Source organism: Cucumis melo, chromosome 10 (assembly GCF_025177605.1).
Source record: "Cucumis melo cultivar AY chromosome 10, USDA_Cmelo_AY_1.0, whole genome shotgun sequence".
NCBI classification, from domain to species: domain Eukaryota; kingdom Viridiplantae; phylum Streptophyta; class Magnoliopsida; order Cucurbitales; family Cucurbitaceae; genus Cucumis; species Cucumis melo.
Window position 1 is genome coordinate 16,193,659 of NC_066866.1, and position 23,971 is coordinate 16,217,629.

The following is a 23,971-nucleotide window of genomic DNA, read 5'->3' on the forward strand; positions in this document are numbered from 1 at the left end:
TACATTTATAATTCAACAACATTTAAATAATGTTATACACTTCAATTTTTATTCAATGTGTATATAGAAATTACAGAATTTCTTCTAAGGTCTCAACAATTATTGAGTACATAGGAGAAACATTTATGAGGTTGCCGACATGACAGGAACCTACTTTGGCATCTCTTCCGTTGAAATCTTTCTTTTTGAAAATTTAAAGATTGCAATAAGATCTTATGGTTGGGATAAGCCTCCACTTGACCTTTACATTTCACAAAAGTTGCGAAAAGTGCTGTGTCGCATAGAAAGGTAACTCAAACAATTCTTATTACCATTAGCATGCTTATTATCGCGAATATAAATATGCTCTACTTTATATGAAGAGAATCTCACATGACATATATATATATATATATATATATATATATATATATATATATATATATTATTAATTCAAAAACACTTTGTGACAATTACTTTTATTTCAAAAGGCTTTCTACAGAAAACAAAGCATTACAAAACTATTCAAACATTTGATGTTGTAGCCTCCACTAAAGTAGCATGTAACTTGGAGGCCGCCTCTAAAACACATTGCCTATCAAAAAGAGCTGACACAACAGCAACACCTCTAAGATTTGGGATACCAATTCCCATCACAGCAGCTGCATTAGTGTGATTAATACCACCAATTGCTACCACTGGCAATTTGGAAGCTAAGCAAACTCTTTTCAATCCATCAATCCCAACGGTTAGATTGTTTGCTTTTGTGTTGGTGGGATAAACTCCACCACACCCAATGTAATCCGCACCATCAATCCATGCCTGTTCAGCTTGCTCCATTGTCTTGCATGAGACACCGATGACCTTGTTGGGGCCAAGAAGGCGGCGAACTTCATGAGCAGGAATATCAGACTGACCAACGTGTACACCATCAGCATCACACGCAAGTGCAATGTCAATACGATCATTGATCAACAATGGAACTCCATGTGCGTGACAAATCTTTATGCATGACTTTGCTACTTCCAAGAAATCACGAGTTTTAGCATCTTTTTCTCTGTTCATAAGAATAAGAGAGAACTACATTGGAAGAAAATCAAGAGTTGAATAAATGTTTACAAAACTATGCCTAGTATTTAACTTCTACCAAAAGTTAATTAAGCCTTGCTTGGTAATCAATTGGGTTTTGGTTTTCGAAAATTAAGTCTGTTTACTCTCAATAAAATATTTTACCATGGTTTTCATCTTTCTCGAGTTAGAATTAAATTCTTAACTAAATTTAAAAAACAAAATTTTAAAAACTTTTTTTTTTTTTGTTCTTTTCAATTTTTTTAAAACAACGGCAGAAAGTAGATTAAAAAGCAACAAATTTAGAGGTGAAAAGGGTAAAAGGCTCTTCATAGGCTTAGTTTCAAAAACTAAAAAAAAGTTCCCATTTGGTAACATCTTGTTGTTGGTTTTTGTTCTTTAAAATTAAGTCTATTTCATTTCCCTAACTTACAATAATTTGCATTTTTCTTAAATACAACGATTGAATTCTTAGTCAATTCCATAAACAACTTTTTGAAAGCTACTTTTAGTTTTAAAATTTTGGATTGGTTTTTTTAAACCGTTGGTAGAATGATGGTAATAAAGAAAGTTGGAGGTGAAAGTAGTGTTGTTAGAAATAGTGGGCTTAGGTCATGTTGAAAGCCCAAGAATAATTGAAATTTACTTTGCCTTAGTTTTTTATTATTTTAATTAGGCTCGTGTTGCCTAAAAATATTTCTCTTTTGACCTTTATTATCATCAGAAAATAATAAGAAACATTCATACCTTGGTCTTTCTCCATTTACTAGGGTTTCCACATAGACCTCGTCTTCTTCGTCTTTATGTTTCGATATGGTATCAGAGCGAGATATCGATGAACCCCTAGACGACTTGACACTTGATGGAACTCAAACGAGGGAAACAACCACGGGATCAGCATCGCCATCGCTACTGCTGTCGATGCTTGGATGAACGCCACCATGAAGGATCTATTTTGCCGCCTTATAGAACCTACCAGCCAACCCTTCCCTTCAACCGCAGCACTTCAGCAAACTTCCTCTTCCAGCCGCAAGAGGTCCGGCCACCACCACCTTTCAGCTATAGCTTTCCAACTAGCCTCCCTCCTCAGCCACACGAGATGAACCCCTACTGAAACACCACCTGACAACAACCCAGTCGCAATTGGATTTTGGGTTTCCTGCATATGCCACCGCTGCTTCTACACGAGCTACTACTCAGTCACCTCCAACAACAGACTAATGTCCAATTGTCACCCACTGATATGCTGCTCATATCCATTCAACTTCTGAGGATAGCGAGTCCTCGACATAATCAAATCCTCATGTACAAGCTCTCGTCGAGAATAGGGCAGCACCAAGTGAACATGCATTGACAACAAATTGTGGCAATGAAACGACATTAGGAGCCATTTCTACCAACCCTAGTCCTGGCTTCATATAGTCCCACTGATGTATTATGAGAATCTGGTAAACATCGCTCCTCTCTTTATCCTCTTCCTATATGTCTAATATAGTGCACAATCAGCAAGATATTTTTCAGGGAAAAAGCTTAATGACCAAAACTATTCTTTATGGTCCCAAAATAATTCTTGAAGGGCACCAAAAGTTTGACTTTCTGACGAGTGAGATACCTCGTCCTCCGTCAAGAGACCCTTGGAAACGATACTAGAAAAGGGAGGAATCTCTTATTCAGTTTTCATTGATTAATAGTATGGAACCACAGATTCGCAAGCCCTTACCGTATGCAGCAATTGCTAAGGATATTTGGGACACGACTCAAAAATTGAATTCCAAGCGTCAGAATGCCTCACATTTACATACTCTACAAAAACACGTTCATGAAAGCAAATAGGGGACAATGAATGTGACATCATTTTTTAACTCTCCAAAGAAATGGACCTATGCAGAGAAATTGTTTGGAATTGTCCTAGCAATGGCATACAGTACTCCAAGATCGAGGAAGTTGACAAGATTTATGATTTTCTGGTTGGTCTCAACCCTAAGTTTGATATTGTCTAGAACGTGTACTGGGCCAAAGACCTATACCCTCCTTGATAGAGGTTTGTTCTAAGGTTCACCATGAGGAGGATCATACCAGTGTTATGAATAGTCTGACAACCCCCACCATTGATTCTGATGCTTCAATGTGGAGTCCCCTAGTCATGATAATGAGAGGCACAATGGGAAACCAATCCTTATCTGTGAGCATTGTAAGAAACAATGGCATATCATGAACAATGTGGAGTCCCCTAGTCATGATAATGAGAGGCCCGTGGGTTGTGCGTGTAGCCCGCCTCATGGGGCTATCATGGGCACATGTCTTGACTTGCATGCGGGGCTCGTGGGCTGCCTTCCGTAGGCACACGCCAATGTCATGGGCGTGTGTCGGGGGCTTATGTGGGCTGTCACATGGCCTCATTGGGGTGTTGTGCGGGCATGCTAGGCTCCCCCTTGGCTTTGCCATAGGAGCCTTGTGACACGTTCCGGCGCAAATTTTAGGGTGTTTTTCAAGGTACGTGACACCCTCCCCCACTCCAATTCGCAACGTCCTTGTTGCGTTCTTGGACTTTCGTGACCCTTTTCCTTTATAGCGTCTTCTAACTCGCATGGCACTAAGCCTCACTTCTCTCATTGCTCCCATGCGTTTAAGTGGCGCCTCCTCCCTTATGTGGGTAAAATCTAGGGTCTTCTTCATGAAGTTGATTGTGGCATGGGCTGTATCAACGAAGTCCAATCCTAGGATTATCTTACAATCGTCAAGAGGGGCTATGAGGAAATCGAGCTTACCTTGCCATCCTCCTACCCTTGTCTTGATATCCTGAGCCCATCCAATGTTCTTCATGGATTTGGCACTGATGATCTTTATCTCAGTGTCGCTTCTCCTGGTGGTCCTGAGGCCTAGCCGCTTTGCCTCTTCAGGATCCATTACATTATGGGTTGCGCCAGCGTCTAACATCGCTAAGGCAGCCTTGTTGTTGAACGTGGCATCCACATACAACCAACCTCCTTCTTGAGGTTCTTTAAAGGATTCACTCTTCATGGCACTTAGGTATCGGATTGCACCTAACTGTGCCCGTCCCTTTTATGGGTACTTCCTCTTCTTCCCGTGGATTGGCCACGATTGCACTCAATTTGTTCTTCTTTGGACAATCTCTTGTCCGATGTGGCTTTTCCATACTTCCCGTCTTGCTTAGAGTTGCCCTCCTTCTTTGGTTCGAACGCTTCTCCTTCATCTACACGCCTCTTCTTTTTCTTGGAGTAGATGTCGATAAGCGCTTCAGCTGCGACAATAGCATCATCAAGAGTTCGCACATTGCGTCTATCGAGCTCGATCTTCGCCCAATCTTTAAGACCGTCTCTAAAATGAAAGAGAGCATCTTTGTCCGATAGATCTTCTATCTCCAACATTAGAGTAGTGAACTCCTTTATGTAATTGGGAATGCTACCGATTTGCCTTAATCTCCTCAACTTACCTCGCGCCTCAATATCCGCATTGTGGGGAAGAAAATGCTTTCGAAGTTCTGCCTTGAATTGTTCCCACGTCTGCAAGATCGTGCGGTCCTTCTCCCATTCCGCATGCTTCCTACGCCACCATAATTGTGCCGACTCACGTAGGAAATTTGGGGCGATTGCAATTTTGGCACCATCGTCGATGATTCCTAAAGCCTTATAATACTGTTCAAGACCAAATAGGAAATTTTCCACCATCGTGGCATTCCTCGTGCCATTATACATGTCGGGTTTCGGCACTTTGATGTTGTGAGTGCCTACCATGGTGCATGATGTGCTAGTGGATGCATTACCATTGCTAGCATGTCTAGAGTGTCATTCGGCACGTACCTCGTCGACGTCCTTTCGCAAGGCGTGAAGTTCTTCTTCCACGAACTTTCGTAAGTTAGTTACCTCAACAAGAAGATCATACATCTCCTTACCGTGTGAGTCTCCAAGGTCTTTGATCATTTCCTTGGCGGCATTCGAGATCTCCACGTTATCCTGGATTAGCTCGTCCATTAACCCGCTCATCTTGCCGACTTCGGTCTGCACGTCTTTCAATCCCTCTTCCAATTTAGTAAGACGCTCCTCGACATTCTCCTGTGTCGCCGTCGTCTTTCGGGATCGTGCAGCACGTCCTCTTGTCGTTGGCACTTCAACGACTTGCTCAACGGGCGACTCGTGTCCTTCCACGGATGCCATTGAGTCAAAACGTAGTGTAAAACAATTTAGGGGTACCTAGGTCCTTACAACTTTGCTCCGATACACCCTAAGCACAATCCTTCAAGATTTATCAAATCTTGAAATCCAAATACCACCTATTCGTCAAAGAGGTATTCCTCAGGGATCGGTTTGTTTTGATACTAATTATCGCTCGGTATCAATTACTCCACAGGGACCGATTCGCTTTGACACCAACTGTAGCTTGGTATCGGTTATAGCCCTCAGAGATCGTTGCTCTGATACCAACTGTCACGTGGTTATTTTTAACACCTAACCAACGTGCGGCACTTGGCTAGAAATTATGCCCGCGTTAGCCAAGTAAGCCTTTCAACAATATTAGTGCACCAAGCACTATGGGTAAAATAACGCAGCGGAATTAATTTAGCGCAAAAGAGCACTTAGAATTTATGGAAGGTTAGGCAAGAGAGAGAATACGGGTTTGGAAATGAGGGCTTGAGGTAAATGCCTTGCTTTACTTATATTATCAAGGATTTACAAGGATTTCCAAGAGTTTTTAGGAGTTCCAGGAGTTTCCAGGAGTTGAGTACAAATGAGACCCCCTTGGGGTATTTATACAAAGCAATGACCGACTTTGGACCCCTACAACCGACTAAAAAGGTCGGCAAAAACGTTCTAGAGAGTTCTCGGGTTTTCATGACGGTTAGTCACCGACATGGCACTGTTCCCGACCGACATGGAAGGTTCCAGAAGCGTCTGGGCGTGTCTGGAGAGGCGCGGAGCACGCGCGTGGGTCGTCGTTACATCCGTCAGGCGCGCGCGCGTTCCGCCCGTTACGAAGTCGAACGTCCGTTATCGAATCTTCTAGAAACGTCTCGGCTCTTCTCGGTCCTTCTCGGCCATTGGCGCGCGCGCAGGGTGTCACGCGTGTCACAATCGTAACTTCTCAACACGATTGTGCGGCACTTGCTTAGCTCAATCAGCAAGTCAGCCGTTCGAAATCGGAATCCGCGATCAAACTCGCGGTATGACGTAGCCTCCCTTCCCGTTCTTGGAAAAATGTTTTTATAAAACGGGAGAGAGAAAGTAAATAGTTGAAAACGTCATAAAGAAAGCATTGAAGACTGTCAATTGCAAGGAAAATAACTCAACATGCAAAGAGTGCGACAAGGCTTGGGCGGGGGTCGGACTTAGTCATGTACCCCCTATAGTACATATTGAGAATTTTGGCCTTGGCAGGCTTGCATATGAAAAAGCCGAAATGTCACACTATGACTCGACGACACCTAAACGAAAGAATTAACCTAAACTACTTTCAAGACATAAAGATAAAGTGATTTGGGGGTATTCGGGCATACGACCATCGGTAAATAATACCATGGACAATTATGCCCTTGACATTCTCCCCCACGTAAATGGTTGACGTCCCCGTCAACTGACGAAGCTTGAAATCTTCTATCTTCTGCTTCCACGCTTCAAGATCTTCGACACGTTCCCAGCTGGTCTCCTCCACAGGAAGGTTCTTCCACTTTACCAGATACTCGTGGATCCTTCGTGCGGGTCTTCTGCCCCTCCTTACTCGCTCGGCCAGAATTTCTTCAACATCTTTGTCTTCCTTCTGACTAAGATCTATAATTGGGCGAGTTATGATATTTCGCTGCAGGTCTTCCGTGTCTTGGTGGTACGGCTTCAGGTTGCTAACATGAATTACTGGGTAGATTTTCATCCATGTGGGCAACGCTACTCTGTAAGAAGTATTCCCTACCTTTTTCAGCACTTCGACTGGTCCTTCGTACTTCCTGACGAGACGTTGGTCTTTGCGTCCTCGAAACCTGACTTGCTCTGGCCGTAGTTTAATGAGTACCTGGTCTCCCGCTCGAAACTCGAGGGGCCGTCGCTTCTTATCTGCCCACTTCTTCATCCGCTTCGATGCTTTTTCTAAGTACGCTCGGACGATGTCGTTTGTCTGTCTCCACTCCTTCGTGAAATTGAGGGCTTGAGGGTTCTTCCCTGCAAAAGGATGATCAACAAGGTATGGCAGTACTGGTTGCCTCCCAGAAACAATCTCAAATGGGCTTCTCCCTGTAGATGAACTTGTCTGAGCGTTGAAACAGAATTGGGCTACGTCCAACAGCTGGACCCAATTCTTTTGCCTTGCGTTTATAAAATGGCGCAAGTATTCCTCGAGCATGCAGTTGAATCGCTCAGTCTGGCCGTCAGTTTGGGGATGGTAGCTTGAGGATATGTTCAGACTCGTCCCCAAGAAGGAAAATAACTCCGTCCAGAAGGAGCCAATGAATCTACCATCTCTGTCGCTCACTATACTTGTCGGGACTCCCCACAATTTAACAACATGCTTGAAGAACAATTGAGCTATTGTTTCTGCTGAACACTGCTTGGTGGCGGGGATGAAGGTGACGTACTTTGAAAAACGATCAATGATGACTAAAATGGCTTCAAAGTCGCCTACCTTAGGGAGATGGATGATGAAGTCCATAGAGACACTCTCCCAAGGTCTTGTTGGAACCGGTAGAGGGTCAAGAAGTCCAGCAATCTTCACTTTCTCTACCTTATCTTGTTGGCAGATTAGACACGTCTTAGTGTACTACATGACATCATCTCTCATATTCGGCCAAAAGTAGCCCTTCTTCAACAGGGCGTACGTCCGCTGCCATCCGGGATGGCCAGCCCATAGAGTGTCGTGACACTCGTACAACAATTTCTTCCTTAAGTCCCCTGCTCTTGGAACATATAGTCGATTGCCCTTTGTGACTAACAAGCCTTCCTCTACCCAAAACTGTCGTGTTTTGCCCGCCTTCGCTAAATTCATGGCATTCTGAGCGGCATGATCTTTCTGTAGGAACTCTCTCAAGGTGTCTCTGACCGACCCACCAATCTCGCTCTCCTGGAGGTGAGCTAACAGGCATATGGCTGCATGTTCTTGTTTTCGACTTAGGGCATCCGCAGCCTGGTTGCTCGACCCCTTCTTGTGATCAAATTCGAAGTCGAACTCGGCTAGAAATTCTTGCCATCTTGCTTGTTTCGAAGTCAACTTTGGCTGGGTAAAGAAGTGGCAGGTTGCACTGTTGTCCGTCTTCACTACAAACGACGACCCTAGTAGGTATTGTCTCCAGGCCCTCAAACAATGTACTACTGCGAGCATTTCTTTTTCAGACACAGTATACCTCCTTTCGACTGCATTCAATTTTCTACTTTCGTATGCGATCGGGTGCCCATTCTGTAGGAGCACACCCCCCAATGCATAATCAGACGCATCTGTCTCGACTTCGAAAGGTTTGGTCACATCCGCAATCCCTAGAAGTGGCCCCTCCATCAAGGCTTGTTTTAGGCCGTCGAAGGCGGCTTGGCACTCGGGGTCCCAATTCCAATGAACGTCTTTTTTCAGTAGCTCAGTCAGCGGGCTTGCTCGTTTCGAGAATCCCTCGACAAATCGACGATAGTAATTTGCCAACCCGAGGAAGGAGCGTAACTCTGAGACTGATTTCGGCATTGCCCAGTCGCGTATCGCAGCAATCTTCCCTTCTTCCATTCCAATTCGGCCACACTCTATCACATGGCCCAAGAAGTTTATCCGCTCTTGTGCAAAAGAGCATTTTTCTCTTTTGACGTACAGTTGATTCTCCTTCAATTTCTGAAAAACCTTTTGGAGGTGGTCTCTATGTTCCTTCATGGTCGTACTATAGACCACTATATCATCCAGGTAGACTACTACGAATTTATCGAGATATTCGTGGAAGACCTGGTTCATCAACGTGCAGAAGGTGGCAGGGGCATTGGTGAGACCAAATGGCATTACGAGGAATTCGAACGCACCATATCGGGTGACACAGGTTGTCTTCGGTTCATCTCCCTCTGCAATTCTCACTTGGTAGTATCCCGACCGCAAGTCTAACTTTGAAAAATACTTTGCCCCATGTAAGCGGTCGAACAAGTCAGTAATTATGGGAAGTGGATACTTGTTACGGACTGTGAGCTTATTTAGGACACGATAATCAATGCACAGTCGTAAACTCCCATCTTTCTTTCTTTGGAAAAGAACTGGGGCCCCATACGGAGCTTTTGCAGGCCTGATAAACCCTGCATTCAGTAGTTCATCTAACGGTTTCCGAAGTTCAGCTAACTCCGGAGGCGCCATACGATAAGCATTCTTCGCAGGCGGTTTTGCCCCTGGCACTAACTCGATCTCATGATCAATCATTCTTCGAGGTGGCAAAGACTTGGGCAAACTATCGGGCATCACATCACGGTATTTCTCTAGCACGCGCATGATCTCCTTAGGGACTGTGTCTCCCCTGAGTTCTCTGACGATTTGAGTGGGATGGCCATAAATGTTGGTTCGTCTCGAGAGAGACCCTTCTTTAATTGCATGGCCGAGATCATTTTCAATCCATCTGGTTGACGTAGGTCAGTCTGTACAACCGAGGGTGTAGGTCCAGTGATCACCAAGCATTTGGCCAAAGGCATTGGGATTACCTAATGTTCAAGTAGGAACTCCATTCCCAGTACCACATCAAAGTCATCCATTTTTACTACTACAAAGTCTACGAGGCCACTCCATCCTCCCAATCTTATCATCGTTCGTTTCACTAGTCCGATGATAGATAGGGCAGCAGAATTCACGGCTTTCATTCTTCCAGCATCCTTCTCCCAGCGGAGATTCAAACGTTTAGCTTCTACTTCTGTTATGAAATTGTGGGTGGCACCGGAGTCAACCATAGTGCTTTTGGTTGGCTTCTGGTTGATCCAGGTGTCAACGTACATCAAGCCCCTTTCCACTGGCGTGTTCGTCTCCCCCACCTTTTTCTGGAGAGATGACAGAAATTTCAAGGCCCCCATTCGAGGGTTATCAACTTCTTCTGTCTGGTCTACTTCTCTCTCGGTCTGACTTTGTTGATTGTCTGAATCTGAGGCTAAAGATGCCTGGAATGCATTGAAAGCAGTTTTGTTCGGACATTCCCTGGCCATGTGTGGTCCCTTACATATGAAGTAACTAAGAGGACGATTGGACAGATTCTGGTTACTTGATCCTCGCCAGGAGTTTCCAGTATTCGATTGATGGGATCTACGATCTCCATTAAAGCGTCTGTCCCCTCCTGTAGTTTTAGGAGAACTTGGGCGGTTGTTCCTACTTCCTCCAGATGAGGAACTTGGATGACGTCTCGTATCTTGAGAGTCGTTAGACAGGTCAAACAGCCGTTCGGCTGCAGCGTACGCGGACGTGAGGTCTTGAACTCTTTGTTCATATAGCTTTGTCTTCGCCCACGGCTTCAATCCTTCGACAAAACAGAAAACTTTGTCTTTCTCGGACATATCGCGTATATCCAACATCAGTCCCGCGAACTGCTTCACATACTCCCGAATACTACCGGTGTGTTTCAGCTCGCGTAACTTCCGTCGAGCCAAGATCTCGACATTTTCAGGGAAGAATTGTGAGCAAAGCTCTCTCTTCAAAGCGTCCCAAGTATCTATTGTGCAACGTCCCTCCTGGATGTCAACAAATCGGGACCTCCACCATAACTTGGCATCCTCAGACAGATGCATCGTCGCCAACGTGACTTTGGCTTCCTCTGTAACCGTGTTTGTGGCCCTGAAGTACTGCTCCAGGTCAAAGATATAGTTTTCTAGGGCCTTCGCGTCTCTTGCCCCACAGAAGGGCTTTGGTTCCGGTATCTTCACTCTACTAACCGGAATGGCTCCCCCAGCGGGAGCTTGATTTTCCATTGCTCGCATTGTGAGGCTCAGTCTCGCATTCACATCTGCGATTTCATTTCTGACGACATCGAGGGTAGCTCGGAAGTCCACTGACATGCCGTTTATCATCTCTAACAGCGTCTTTTGATAGCTATCCAGCTCTTGAACACGCTCCTCAATATGGGCAACAGAGCCCGTCGAACTGTCTCCACGCTCGTAGTTGACAGTTCTTCCGATGTTTATGGTTGTTTCCAGGACGTCGACCCTTGTCATCAACTCTTGTATCGGAAACCCTTCGACACGGCCAGCTACCGCATCGATCGTATTAGTCTTCTTGGAAATTTCATCGAGACGAGACTCCAAGTAGCGGATGGAGTCGGGAACTTCGACTAGGTAGAGCATCTGTTCTTCTAGCTCTACTAGTCGGTCTTTCTGGACCTTGCCCGATGGATTCGACAACGACATGTTTCGTCTTATCGTCAATTAGCCAATTTGGCTCTGATACCACTTGTCACAATCGTAACTCCTCAACACGATTGTGCGGCACTTGCTTAGCTCAATCAGCAAGTCAGCCGTTCGAAAATCGGAATCCGCGGTCAAACTCGCGGTATGACGTAGCCTCCCTTCCCGTTCTTGGGAAAAATGTTTTTATAAAACGAGAGAGAGAAAGTAAATAGTTGAAAACGTCATAAAGAAAGCATTGAAGACTGTCAATTGCAAGGAAAATAACTCAACATGCAAAGAGTGCGACAAGGCTTGGGCGTGGGTCGGACTTAGTCATGTACCCCCTATAGTACATATTGAGAATTTTGGCCTTGGCAGGCTTGCATATGAAAAAACCGAAATGTCACACTATGACTCGACGACACCTAAACGAAAGAATTAACCTAAACTACTTTCAAGACATAAAGATAAAGTGATTTGGGGGTATTCGGGCATACGACCATCGGTAAATAATACCATGGACAATTATGCCCTTGACAACGCGCGTCCGATGCGTGCTTCGACTGCGCGCAACATGCCGTCCATCTTACGGCGCGCGCACATGGGCGTTGTGCTGCGCACGCCGAGCGACATCCGCAAGGGGCGCGCGCTGCCTGCCGCGCGCCGTGCTGCATCTGCATGGGGCGTGCGCACTGCCTAACGCGCGCGCCATGTCGCATCCAAATGGGACGCGCGCGCATCTTGCTGCGCGCGCCATGCCAATGCGTGCCTGGGCGGCCGTCTGATCAGTGTGCATGTTAGGCTCCCCCTTGGTATCAAAGCGAGTCGATTCCTGTGGAATAATTGATACCGAGCGATAATTGGTATCAAAACAAACCGATCTCTGAGGAATACCTCCTTGACGAATAGGTGGTATTTGGATTTCAAGATTTGATAAATCTTGAAGGATTGTGCTTAGGGTGTATCGAAGCAACGGTATAAGGACCTAGGTACCCTTAAATTTCTTTGTACTACGTTTCGACTCGATGGCGTCAAAGCGAATCGATCCCTGTGGAGTAATTGATACCGAGCGATAATTGGTATCAAAACAAACCGATCTCTGAGGAATACCTCCTTGACGAATAAGTGGTATTTGGATTTCAAGATTTGATAAATCTCGAAGGATTGTGCTTAGGGTGTATCGAAGCAACGGTGTAAGGACCTAGGTACCCCTAAATTTCTTTGCACTACCTTTCGACTCGATGGCATCCGTGGAAGGACACGAGTCACCGGTTGAGCAAGCCGTTGAAGTGCCAACGACAAAAGGACGTGCTGCACGATCCTGGAAGACGACGACAACACAGGAGAATGTCGAGGAGCGTCTTACTAAATTGGAAGAGGGATTGAAAGACGTGCAGACCGAAGTCGGCAAGATGAGCGGGTTAATGGACGAGCTAATCCAGGATAACGTGGAGATCTCGAATGCCGCCAAGGAAATGATCAAAGACCTTGGAGACTCGCACGGTAAGGAGATGTATGATCTTCTTGTTGAGGTAACTAACTTACGGAAGTTCGTGGAAGAAGAACTTCACGGCTTGTGAAAGGACGTCGACGAGGTAGGTGCCGAATGTCACTCTAGACATGCTAGCAATGGTAATGCATCCACTAGCACATCATGCACCGTGGTAGGCACTCACAACATCAAAGTGTCGAAACCCGACATGTATAACGGCACGAGGAATGCCACAATGGTGGAGAATTTCCTATTTGGCCTTGAACAGTATTATAAGGCTTTAGGAATCGTCGACGATGGTGCCAAAATTGCAAACGCCTCAAATTTCCTACGTGAGTCGGCACAATTATGGTGGCGTAGGAAGCATGCGAAATGGGAGAAGGACCGTACCATCTTGCATACGTGGGGACAATTCAAGGCAGAACTTCGAAAGCATTTTATTCCCCACAATGCGAATATGGAGGCACGATGTAAGTTGAGGAGATTAAGGCAAATCGGTAGCATTCCCGATTACATAAAGGAGTTCACTACTCTAATGTTGGAGATAGAAGACCTATCGGACAAAAATGCTCTCTTTCATTTTAGAGACGGTCTTAAAGATTGGGCGAAGATCGAGCTCGATGGGCGCAATGTGCCAACTCTTGATGATGCTATTGCTGCAGCGGAAGCGCTTATCGACATCTACTTCAAGGAAAAGAAGACCCGTGTAGACGAAGGAGAAGCGTTCGAACCAAAGGAGTGGAACTCTAAGCAAGACGGGAAGTATGGAAAAGCCCATTTGCCAACAGAGATACGACACCTCCAACTTGTTTCTTATGTAAAGGTCCACATCGGACAAGAGAGTGTCCAAAGAGGAACAAATTGAGTGCAATCGTGGCCAATCCACGGGAAGAAGAGGAAGTACCCATAAAGGGGACAGCACAGTTAGGTGCAATCCAGTACCTAAGTGCCATGAAGAGTGATTCCTCTAAGGAACCTCAAGAAGGAGGTTGGTTGTATGTGGACGCCACGTTCAACAACAAGGCTGCCTTAGCGATGTTAGACGCTGGCGCAACCCATAATGTAATGAATCCTGAAGAGGCAAAGCGGCTAGGCCTCAGGACCACCACGAGAAGCGACACTGAGATAAAGATCATCAGTGCCAAATCCATGAAGAACATTGGATGGGCTCAGGATGTCCAGACAAGGGTAGGAGGATGGCAAGGTAAGCTCGATTTCCTCATAGCCCCTCTTGACGATTGTAAGATAGTCCTAGGATTGGACTTCATTGATACAGCCCATGCCACAATTAACTTCATGAAGAAGACCCTAGATTTTACCCACATAAGGGAGGAGGCGCTGCCACTTAAACGCATGGGAGCAACGGGAGAAGTGAGGCTCAGTGCAATGCGAGTTAGAAGACGCCATAAAGGAAAAAGGTCACGAAAGTCCAAGAACGCAATGAGGACGTTGCGAATTGGAGTGAGGAGGGTGTCACGTACCTTGAAAAACAACCTAAAATTTACGCCGGAACGTGTCACAAGGCTCCTATAGCAAAGCCAAGGGGGAGCCTAGCATGCCCGCACAACACCCCAATGAGGCCATGTGACAGCCCACATAGGCCTTCGACACACGCCCATAACATGGGCGTGTGCCCACGGAAGGCAGCCCACGAGCCTCGCATGCAAATCAAGACATGTGCCCATGACAGCCCCATGAGGCGGGCTACACGCACAACCCACGGGCACCAACAGATGCACATCAGCGCCCGGCACTAGCGCTACCCAGGCAGCTCATGCGCACAGGCAGCAGCACATGGCATTGCGGCCAGCCCAGCATGCGCGCACACTCATCAGACGGCCGCCCAGGCACGCATAGGCATGGCGCGCGTGGCAGGATGCGCGCGCGCCCCACACAGGCGATGCCCCAGCATGGCGTGCGCGGCATGATGCACGCGCGCCCCACACAGACGACGCCCCACCATGGCGTGCGCGGTGTCATAATCGTAACTTCTCAACACGATTGTGCGGCACTTGCTTAGCTCGATCAGCAAGTCAGCCATTCGAAAATCGAAATCCGCGGACAAACTCGCGGTATGACGTAGCCTCCCTCCTCGTTCTTGGGAAAATGTTTTTATAAAACGGGAGAGAAAAAGTAAATAGTTGAAAACTTCATAAAGAAAGCATTGAAGACTGTCAATTGCAAGGAAAATAGCTTAACATGCAAAGACTGCGACAAGGCTTGGGCGGGGGTCGAACTAGTCATGTACCCCCTATAGTACATATTGAGATTTTTGGCCTTGGCACGCTTGCATATGAAAAAACCGAAATATCACACTGTGACTCGGCGACACCTAAACGAAAGAATTAACCTAAACTACTTTCAAGACATAAAGATAAAGTGATTTGGGGGTATTCGGGCATACGGCCCTCGGTAAATAATACCTTGAACAATTATGCCCTTGACATTCTCCCCCACTTAAACGGTTGACGTCCTCGTCAACTGACGAAGCTGGAGCTCTTCGGTCTTCTGCGTCCACGCTTCAAAGTCTTCGACAGGTCCTCCACTGGTTACCTCCAGGAGGGGCTTCTTCCGCTTCACCAGGAATTTATGTATCTCCCTCGTGGGCCTTTTATCAGTCCTTACTCTGACAGCAAGGGCTTCCTCGACTTCTCTGACTTCCTCCAGGTCCAGGTTGACAGATAATCGTACGGTGTTGTTGCACCGTTAACTGGTAAGCCCACTCGAACTCAAGAGGGCATCACTCTCGATCTACCCCCTCCTCCATCAGCCTTGAAGCTTCTTCTAGGCATACTCGAGTGATGTCGGCCATCTGTTCCCATTCCTCTTCGACTCTGTGAACTTGAGGGCGGTCCCCTACATAAGGGTCATCAGCGACGGGCGGCAATACAGAATGCCTCTTACCTTTAATCTCAAACGGACTTCTCTTGATCAGCGAGTCTATCAGAGCACTATGACCAAATTGGGTTATCTTCAGCAGTTGAACCCAATTCGTTTGTCTGCCATCAACACAATGATGCAGGTATTCTCCGAGCACACAGCTGAATTGCTCGGCTTCAACTTCAGGAGTCTTGGTCGCATCGACGACCCCAAGACTTGGCGCCTCGATCATGGCTTGCTTTGAACCATTGAAGGCGACCCGACACTCGAGGTTCTCGCTCCACTGAGTGTCTTCTTCTCTCAACGATCCACCTTGGTGGCACTCCTCCGCATGACTCAGCGCGCTCTTCTGGCTCTGCACAGAACAACACTTCCCTCCCTTGGCATCAGTAAGACCCAGCGGCACCACGGGGAACTCGTATGCTTCATGCCTAGTGACACAATTTTTCTCGAGTCCCTTTGCCTTCGTTGTTCTTACTCGACATTGCCTCGGTCAATCGTCTGACTTTGGGAGATGCTTAACTCCACGTGAGCGGTCCACCCGCCTCGTGAGTATGGGGAGTGGATATTTACACCGCCCTGTGAGCTTACTCTGGGTACGGCGGTCAACACACTGTTGTGGGCTTCTGTCCTTCTTCTTCAGGGCAAGGACATGGGCTCCATAAGGAGCTTGTACAGATCTACAAAATCCTATATTCGACATCATCTTTGATGGTTTCCGAAGTTTGGCTAACTCCGGCAGCGCCATGCGATAAGCATTCTTCGCATGTGCTTTTGCCTCTGATGGCGACTCTACTCCATGGTCGGTTCTGTTTCCCATAGACGAGGACTTGGGCCAATTATTTGGCATCACACCATGACACTTCTCTAGGACACACAGAGTGTCCTTGGGGACTGTCTCCCTCGACTTTTCCAACGCCCCAAGCAGGATCTCTACAGATGGTGGTTCCTCTTGGACGCGACTCTCGTCTAGTTGCATGGCCGATATCATTTTGAACCCGTTAGGCTGACGAATATCTGCTTGTACTACCGTGGGGAAGGATCCGGTAATCGCTAGACATTTAGCTGAAGGCATTGGAATGACTTGATGTTCAAGGAGGAACTCCATTCCCAGTACTACATCAAAGTCGTCCATCTTTACAACCACAAAGTCTACGGGGCCTTTCCATCCTCCCAACTTTATCGTCGTTCGCTTCACCAACCCGACGATAGGTAGGGCAATGGAATTCACGGCTTTCATCTTTCTTGAATCTCTCTCCCAACGGAGCCTTAGACGCCTAGCTTCTGCCTCTGTAATAAAGTTGTGGGTTGCACCAGAATCGACCATAGTGCTCTTAGCCTGCTTTTGGTTGATCCAGGTGTCAACATACAGTAAGCCCCTTTTGTTGGTACGTGTCTCTCCCCCGACTTTTTCTGGAGAGATGACATGTACTTTATGGCCCCTATTCGAGTCCTTTCACCCCATCTATCAGGCTCGCTTCATCCTCAGCATGATTTGACTTATCATCTGAATCCGCGATTAATGAGGCCTGAAACGCGTGGAAGTCGACTTTATTCGGGCATTCTCTCGCCAGATGTGGCCCCTGACAAATGAAACAACTGAGGGGACGCTTGGTTGGGCTTCGATCATTCGGTCTTCGCCATGCATTTTCGATGGTTGACTGGTAAGGTCTGCGGTCTTTACTAGAACGTTTTTCTCCCTCGACAGCTTTGGGAGAACTCGGGCGACTATTCCTATTCCTCCCAGGTGAGGAACTTTGGTGACGCTTCACATCTTGAGTCACCGATCAAATCAAACAACCGTTCGGCTGCTGCGTACGCTGACGTGAGGTCTTGGACCCTTTGTTCATATAACTTGGTCTTGACTCACGGTTTCAACCCTTCGACAAAACAGAAAACTTTGTCTTTCCCTGACATATCTCGAATGTCTAACATCAAGCCCGCAAACTGTTTCACGTACTCTCGTATGCTGCCGGTGTGTTTTAGATCACGCAATTTTCACCGAGCCAAGATTTCCACGTTCTCGGGGAAGAATTGTGAGCGAAGTTCTTTCTTCAGGACGTCCCACGTATCTATTGTGCAACGCCCTTCCTGTATGTCCATGTATCGGGACCTCCACAACAACTTGGCATCCTCACACAGATACATCGTCGCCAATGTCACTTTGGCTTCTTCGGTGACTGTGTTTGTGGCCTTGAAGTATTGTTATAGGTCAAACGTGAAGTTCTCTAAGGCCTTTGCATCCCTCACCCCACAGAAGGATTTGGGTTCCGGAACCTTCACCTTAGTAACAGGAACTGCTCCTCCAACCGGAACTTGGTTTGCCATTGCTCGCATTGTGAGACTCAATCTTGTGTTCACATCTGCGATTTCATTCCTAACGACATCGAGGTTGGTTCGAAAATCCTCTGACATGTCGTTTATCATCTCTAAGAGTGTCTTCTGAGAGCAATCTAGCTCGCTGACACGTTCTTCCATGTGGACAGCAAAGCCCGATGAACTGTCCCCACGCTCGTAGTTAACAGTTCTTCTGACGTTTGTGTTTGCTTCCAAGGTGTCGACTCTTGCCAACAACTCTTGTATCGGCAACGCTTCGACACGGCCAGCTACCGCATCGATTGCATCAGTTTTCTCAGAAATTTCATCGAGACGAGACTCCAAGTAGCGGATGGAGTCGGGAACTTCGACTAGGTAGAGCATATGCTCTTCTAGCTCTACTAGTCGGTCTTTCTGGGCCTTGCCCGATGGATTCGACGACGACATGTTTCGATCTTATCGTCAATTAGCCAATTTCGCTCTGATACCACTTGTCATAATCGTAACTTCTCAACACGATTGTGCGGCACTCGCTTAGCTCGATCAGCAAGTCAGCCGTTCAAAAATCGAAATCCGCGGACAAACTCGCAGTATGACGTAGCCTCCCTCCCCGTTCTTGGGAAAATGTTTTTATAAAACGGGAGAGAGAAAGTAAATAGTTGAAAACGTCATAAAGAAAGCATTGAAGACTGTCAATTGCAAGGAAAATAGCTTAACATGCAAAGAGTGCGACAAGGCTTGAGCGAGGGTCGGACTAGTCATGTACCCCATATAGTACATATTGAGATTTTTGGCCTTGGCAGGCTTGCATATGAAAAAATCGAAATGTCACACTGTGACTCGGCGACACCTAAACGAAAGAATTAACCTAAACTACTTTCAAGACATAAAGATAAAGTGATTTGGGGGTATTCGGGCATACGGCCCTCGGTAAATAATACTTTGGACAATTATGCCCTTGACACGCGGCAGGATGCGCGTGCGCCCCATTTAGATGCGGCATGGTGTGCGTGTCAGGCAGTGCGCACGCCCCATGCAGATGCAACACAGCGCGCGCGGCAGCGCGCGCTCCCCATGCGGATGTCGCACGGCGCGCGCAGCACAACGCCCATGCGCGCGCGCCGCAAGATGGACGACATGCTGCACGCAACGTTGTGCGCGCAGTCGAAGCACGCGACGGGCGCGCGCGACACCTTGCGCGTGCGCCCATGGCCAAGAAGGACCAGGAAGGACCGAGAAGAGCCGAGACGTTTCTAGAAGATTCGATGACGGACGTTCGACACCGTAACGGGCGGAATGCGCACGCGCCTGACAGACGTAACGGCGACCCGCGCACTCGCTCCGACCCTCTCCAGACGCTTCTGGAACCTTCCATGTCGGTCGGGAATAGTGCCATGTCGGTGACTGACCGTCATTAAAACCCGGGAACTCTCTAGAACGTTTTTGTCGACCTTTTAAGTCGGTTGTATAGGTTCAAAGTCGGCCATTGCTTTGTATAATTACCCCAAGGGGGTCTCATTTGTACTCAATTCCTGGAACTCCTAAAACTCCTGGGAATCCTTGTAAATCCTTGGTAATATAAGTAAAGCAAGACATTTACCTCAAGCTCTCATTTCCAAACCCATATTCTCTCTCTTGCCTAACCTTCCATAAATTCTAAGTGCTGTTTTACACTAAATTAATTCCGCTGCGTTATTTTACCCATAGTGCTTGGTGCACTAATATTGTTGAAAGGCTTACTTGGCTAACGCAGGCATAATTTCTAGCCAAGTGTCGCACGTTGGTTAGGTGTTAAAAATAACCACGTGACAGTTTGTGCGCGCCTGTATGCGCGCATGCTGGGCTGGCCGCCATGCCATGCGCTGCTGCCTGTGCGCATGGGCTGTCTGGGTAGCGCTGGTGTCGGGCGTTGGTGTGCATCCGTTGGTGCCCGTGGGTTGTGCGTGTAGCCCGCCTCATGGGGCTGTCATGGGCACATGTCTTGACATGCATGCGGGGCTCGTGGGCTGCCTTCCGTATGCACACGCCAATGTCATGGGCGTGTCGAGGGCCTATGTGGGCTGTCCCATGGCCTCATTGGGGTGTTGTGCGGGCATGCCAGGCTCCCCCTTGGCTTTGCTATAGGAGCCTTGTGACACGTTCCGGCGTAAATTTTAAGGTGTTTTTCAAGGTACGTGACATTGGGTCATGTTGAAAGCCCAAGAGTAGTTGAGAATTACTTTGCTCTAATTTTTTATTATTTTAATTAGGCTCACGTTGCCTATAAATATTTCACCTTGGTACTTTTATTATCATCAGAAAATAATAAGAAACATCTATATCGTGGTTTTTCTTTTTGTACGTAGATCATGTGTTCTTTCTTCATCAAAATAGCATTTATAGACTTAATTTTTAAAAACAAAATGGCTACCAAACGGGACCTTAATGGTTCAAGGCCTAAGATATTCAAATCTAGATAACTTCACTACCGCTCGCCTAAGGAGGATCCAAACCACACTTTATGGGTTAAGTTCTAAAGCCATTTAACCTTTGAACTGAGGTGTTGAGAGGAGATGTTAAAATGCAACAAGGAATTCCATGCATTTTGAAGTAATGACTTAAATTATATATTAACTTATACAAGACATTAGGCAAACCTTATTTGAACAATAGTAGCACCTCCTTCCACTGCAGCTTTAACAGCATCAGTGATAGAACGGTCCCAACGCTCATTCATACCCGAGTCCGTAACAGCATACAAGAACAAGTCAGTTGGATTGAAACACCCCTGACTATAGGAACTTTGTTCTCGACTCTTGAGACGACATAGATGATCGAATGGGCCTTGAGGTCCATGTCCAATGTTAATGTCCTTGCTGTACCTCAATGCTCTTTCAATGAACTGTTTGCTTGCCTGTAAAAAATCCAGATAAGTAAGACCTTAGTTGTAGGCAGTCATCAAGTCAGTTGATCAACAACAAAGCTTATTGGCGTGATTCAGTCATCAAATGGATATGGAGTGAGAATGATGACTTTTCATCCAAAAAGAAAGAAGACAAATAATCAAAGAATTCAAAACTCCTAATTGAATTGAGAGTCAATCATATTTTGATGAATGAGTTAAAAGAAGTATATCATGACAAGATGTTCGTTTCTATTATTTTCTTCTCTCCTTTTTCATCAATAAGATTGTCGATGCTATTTTTCCTTGTATGATGCTCATGGCCCACCCTAACGGTAAATTAGAGCTATTAATATAGCTAGATTATTATAACTAGATTTATTTAACCATTCAATAGGAAGTTGTATTGTGAGCCCTTAAGACTTGGATCTTCTTGCGGCTGAAGTTAGTAAATTAAAGAAGAGACCCATATACAATTACCTTAACAGCTGAGAACATTGAAGACCCTTTAGCAAGTTCAGCTGAAATGCACGATGCTAAGCTGCATCCAGTACCATGAGTGTTGCGAGACTTTATGCGCGAAGATCGTAGCTCATGCAAATCCTTGCCTGTGAAAATTATTTTAAATTTTGGATTCAATGGATGTTTCCTTCGTAACAAAAAGAAATAATATCAAATTGTCAAAAGTATGCAAATACGTACTTACCATCAAAGAATATATCAACCGCATCCAATGAATCAGGCAGGTCCCCACCTTTGACAAGTACATTTCTGAAAACAGCATAACACTCGGTAAGTTATATTTAATAAATATAGAACCATTGAACGAAATGCCAATAATGGATATTGTCTTATGACCGTCATGCCAATAAAATTAAACCTTCTATAACCTAAAGATGACCGTATAGAACCGAGGGCTCCTAAAATGTGCGAGGTTGATTTTAATTGGTTAGAAAATTGAATTCAAAATTATTGTTATTGTTTTTTTATATTTCAATATAACCTTAAAAACTGAGGCAAAACTAGACCTCCGACCTGAAAAAAGGGAACAGGGCTAACTCATTTTGCCAAGTCGAAATTATCTTTATAGTTAATAGCTTGCAGAATAAGAAATTAGAAAATATATATATGTGTATATTTAAGAATCCAAGGAGAGAAATTTGGACGTTTTTCTTTGAGTAAACCCATGCCTAAACCTGAACAACTCAGCATCTGCTTCTCTCGATCTCCATCCCTCCCGTCACTCATTCTATAATTCCCTATCTTTGTTTTCTTCTTTGCACTTATCAATAAAATTGTTTCTATTGGTTGAAAAGTTCGGCCAATCACAAATTGACATGTCATTAATTTGGAACCAATTACAAATTTGCATGCGTCCTACAATTAAAATTAGAGACATATACACATAAGCTTATTTATTGATTACGTCGAAAAGCTTAATAGAAACATGAGGTACTATACCTACCTAAGATGCTTCTGTGGTGAGAAACCGAAGGAGTGGAGTCAATGGCTACACTGGGCAGAAGACTGGTACAATACCATGTATCATAACTCAATTGGAATCACCCTATTCCAGGCTGTCTATGGAAGATTACCCCCGCCCTTGATCTAATACGGAGACATGGACACACCAAACTCCACTCTTGATCAACAACTGAGGGACAAAGATGTGATCTTGGGAGCATTAAAGGAACATCTACGAGTGGCTTAGGAAAGGATGAAAAAGTTTGCAGACGTGAAGGGAAGGGATGTAGAATTTCAGGTAGGGGATCATGTGTTCCTAAAAGTCAGGCCCTACAGTCAAGTATCCTTAAGAAGGAAGCGTAATGAGAAGCTGTTGCCGAAGTACTTTGGGCCCTATAAGATTCTAGAGAAGATTGAGGCAGTAGCTTATAAGTTGGAACAACTGAGTTCATTAGTCATTCACCCCATGTTCCACGCCTCTCAGCTTAAAAAGGCAGTAGGAAACTTTGAATAAGTACAACAGCTTGACCCCTATATTAATGAAAATCACGAGTGGATCACACAGCCAGAGGAAGTGTACAGTTACCGCAAGAATCAGACTACGAAGGAGTGGGAAATACTGGTCAGTTGGAAATGTCTACCCCCTCATGAAGCCACTTGGGAAGATTGTGCACTTTAAGCACCAATTCCCTGAGTTCCACCTTGTTCAAGGTGGATTTAGAGGAGGAGAGTGATGCTAGGCCCCAATTTTATTCACTTATAATAGAAGGAAGAAGAAAAACAATGTAACAAATGGGGAAGCTACACGTGGGAGTGGGGAGGAAAGCAAGGAAGTTGAGGACCATCCAAGTGGGGACCAGTAGTAAGTTAGTAAGGGGAATTAAAAGGTGGGATGGAGAGCAAAGGGGGGTACGAAAATTTTGGTGGAGAAGAAGATAGGCTGAATTCCTCCTTGCGGGGTAGGAAGGCAGAAGTTCCAGGTTCCTTTGTTCTTATTATTTCATTCTTGTGTTTCCAGCGTTGTCTCTTTATTTTCCAGCATTGGTTCTGTTCTTGTTAGTATTTTGTTTTGTTTGAGTGTGAATGATCCATGTTTCTAAGTTCGGGCCGTAAGTTTTCTCTTGATTACGTTGAAAATCTTAATAGAAACATAAGGTACTATTTGGTACCTTAACACAAGCTCACATGGCCTCCCAAAACTCTATAAATTGAGGATAACCATCATTTGATTCATTCTGGCAAAGATCCAAAAATCAGTATCCAAAGAATTCAACAAAGTGATCTTCTTCAACAAATTAAGCATCTCTTCTCCAATGAATAGATCATCTCATCTTCAACAAATTGAGCACTCTTCTTCAACAAATAGATTGTGACTTCAATAAATTGAGCATCTCTTCTTAACGAATAAATTGTCTTTTCTTCAACGAATTGATCTTTTCCAAATTGATTGTATCTTCATCATCTACAAACTGAAGACCAGTCTCTTAAAGATCTAAAGGCTTCGACAAATTAAATGTATCTTCATCATCTACGGACCCTTTGATGTAACTTAAATGAGAGAATTGTATTAATGTTTTTCAA

General features: G+C 45.5%; 1 protein-coding gene across 1 annotated transcript in view; it reads right to left on the bottom strand.

The window, feature by feature from the left end:
- Positions 1-424: 424 nt before the first annotated feature.
- LOC103499122 (thiamine biosynthetic bifunctional enzyme TH1, chloroplastic) overlaps positions 425-23,971 on the bottom strand; it is a 32,068-nt gene continuing 8,521 nt past the window's right edge. Inside the window, exons 7-10 of the mRNA XM_008462021.3 lie at positions 21,633-21,697; positions 21,407-21,534; positions 20,682-20,938; positions 425-1,036 (exon numbers count right to left, since the gene is read on the bottom strand). Of these exons, the coding sequence (XP_008460243.1) occupies positions 505-1,036; positions 20,682-20,938; positions 21,407-21,534; positions 21,633-21,697 (982 nt within the window). The 3' untranslated portion in view covers positions 425-504. The remainder of the gene's footprint in view (positions 1,037-20,681; positions 20,939-21,406; positions 21,535-21,632; positions 21,698-23,971) is intronic.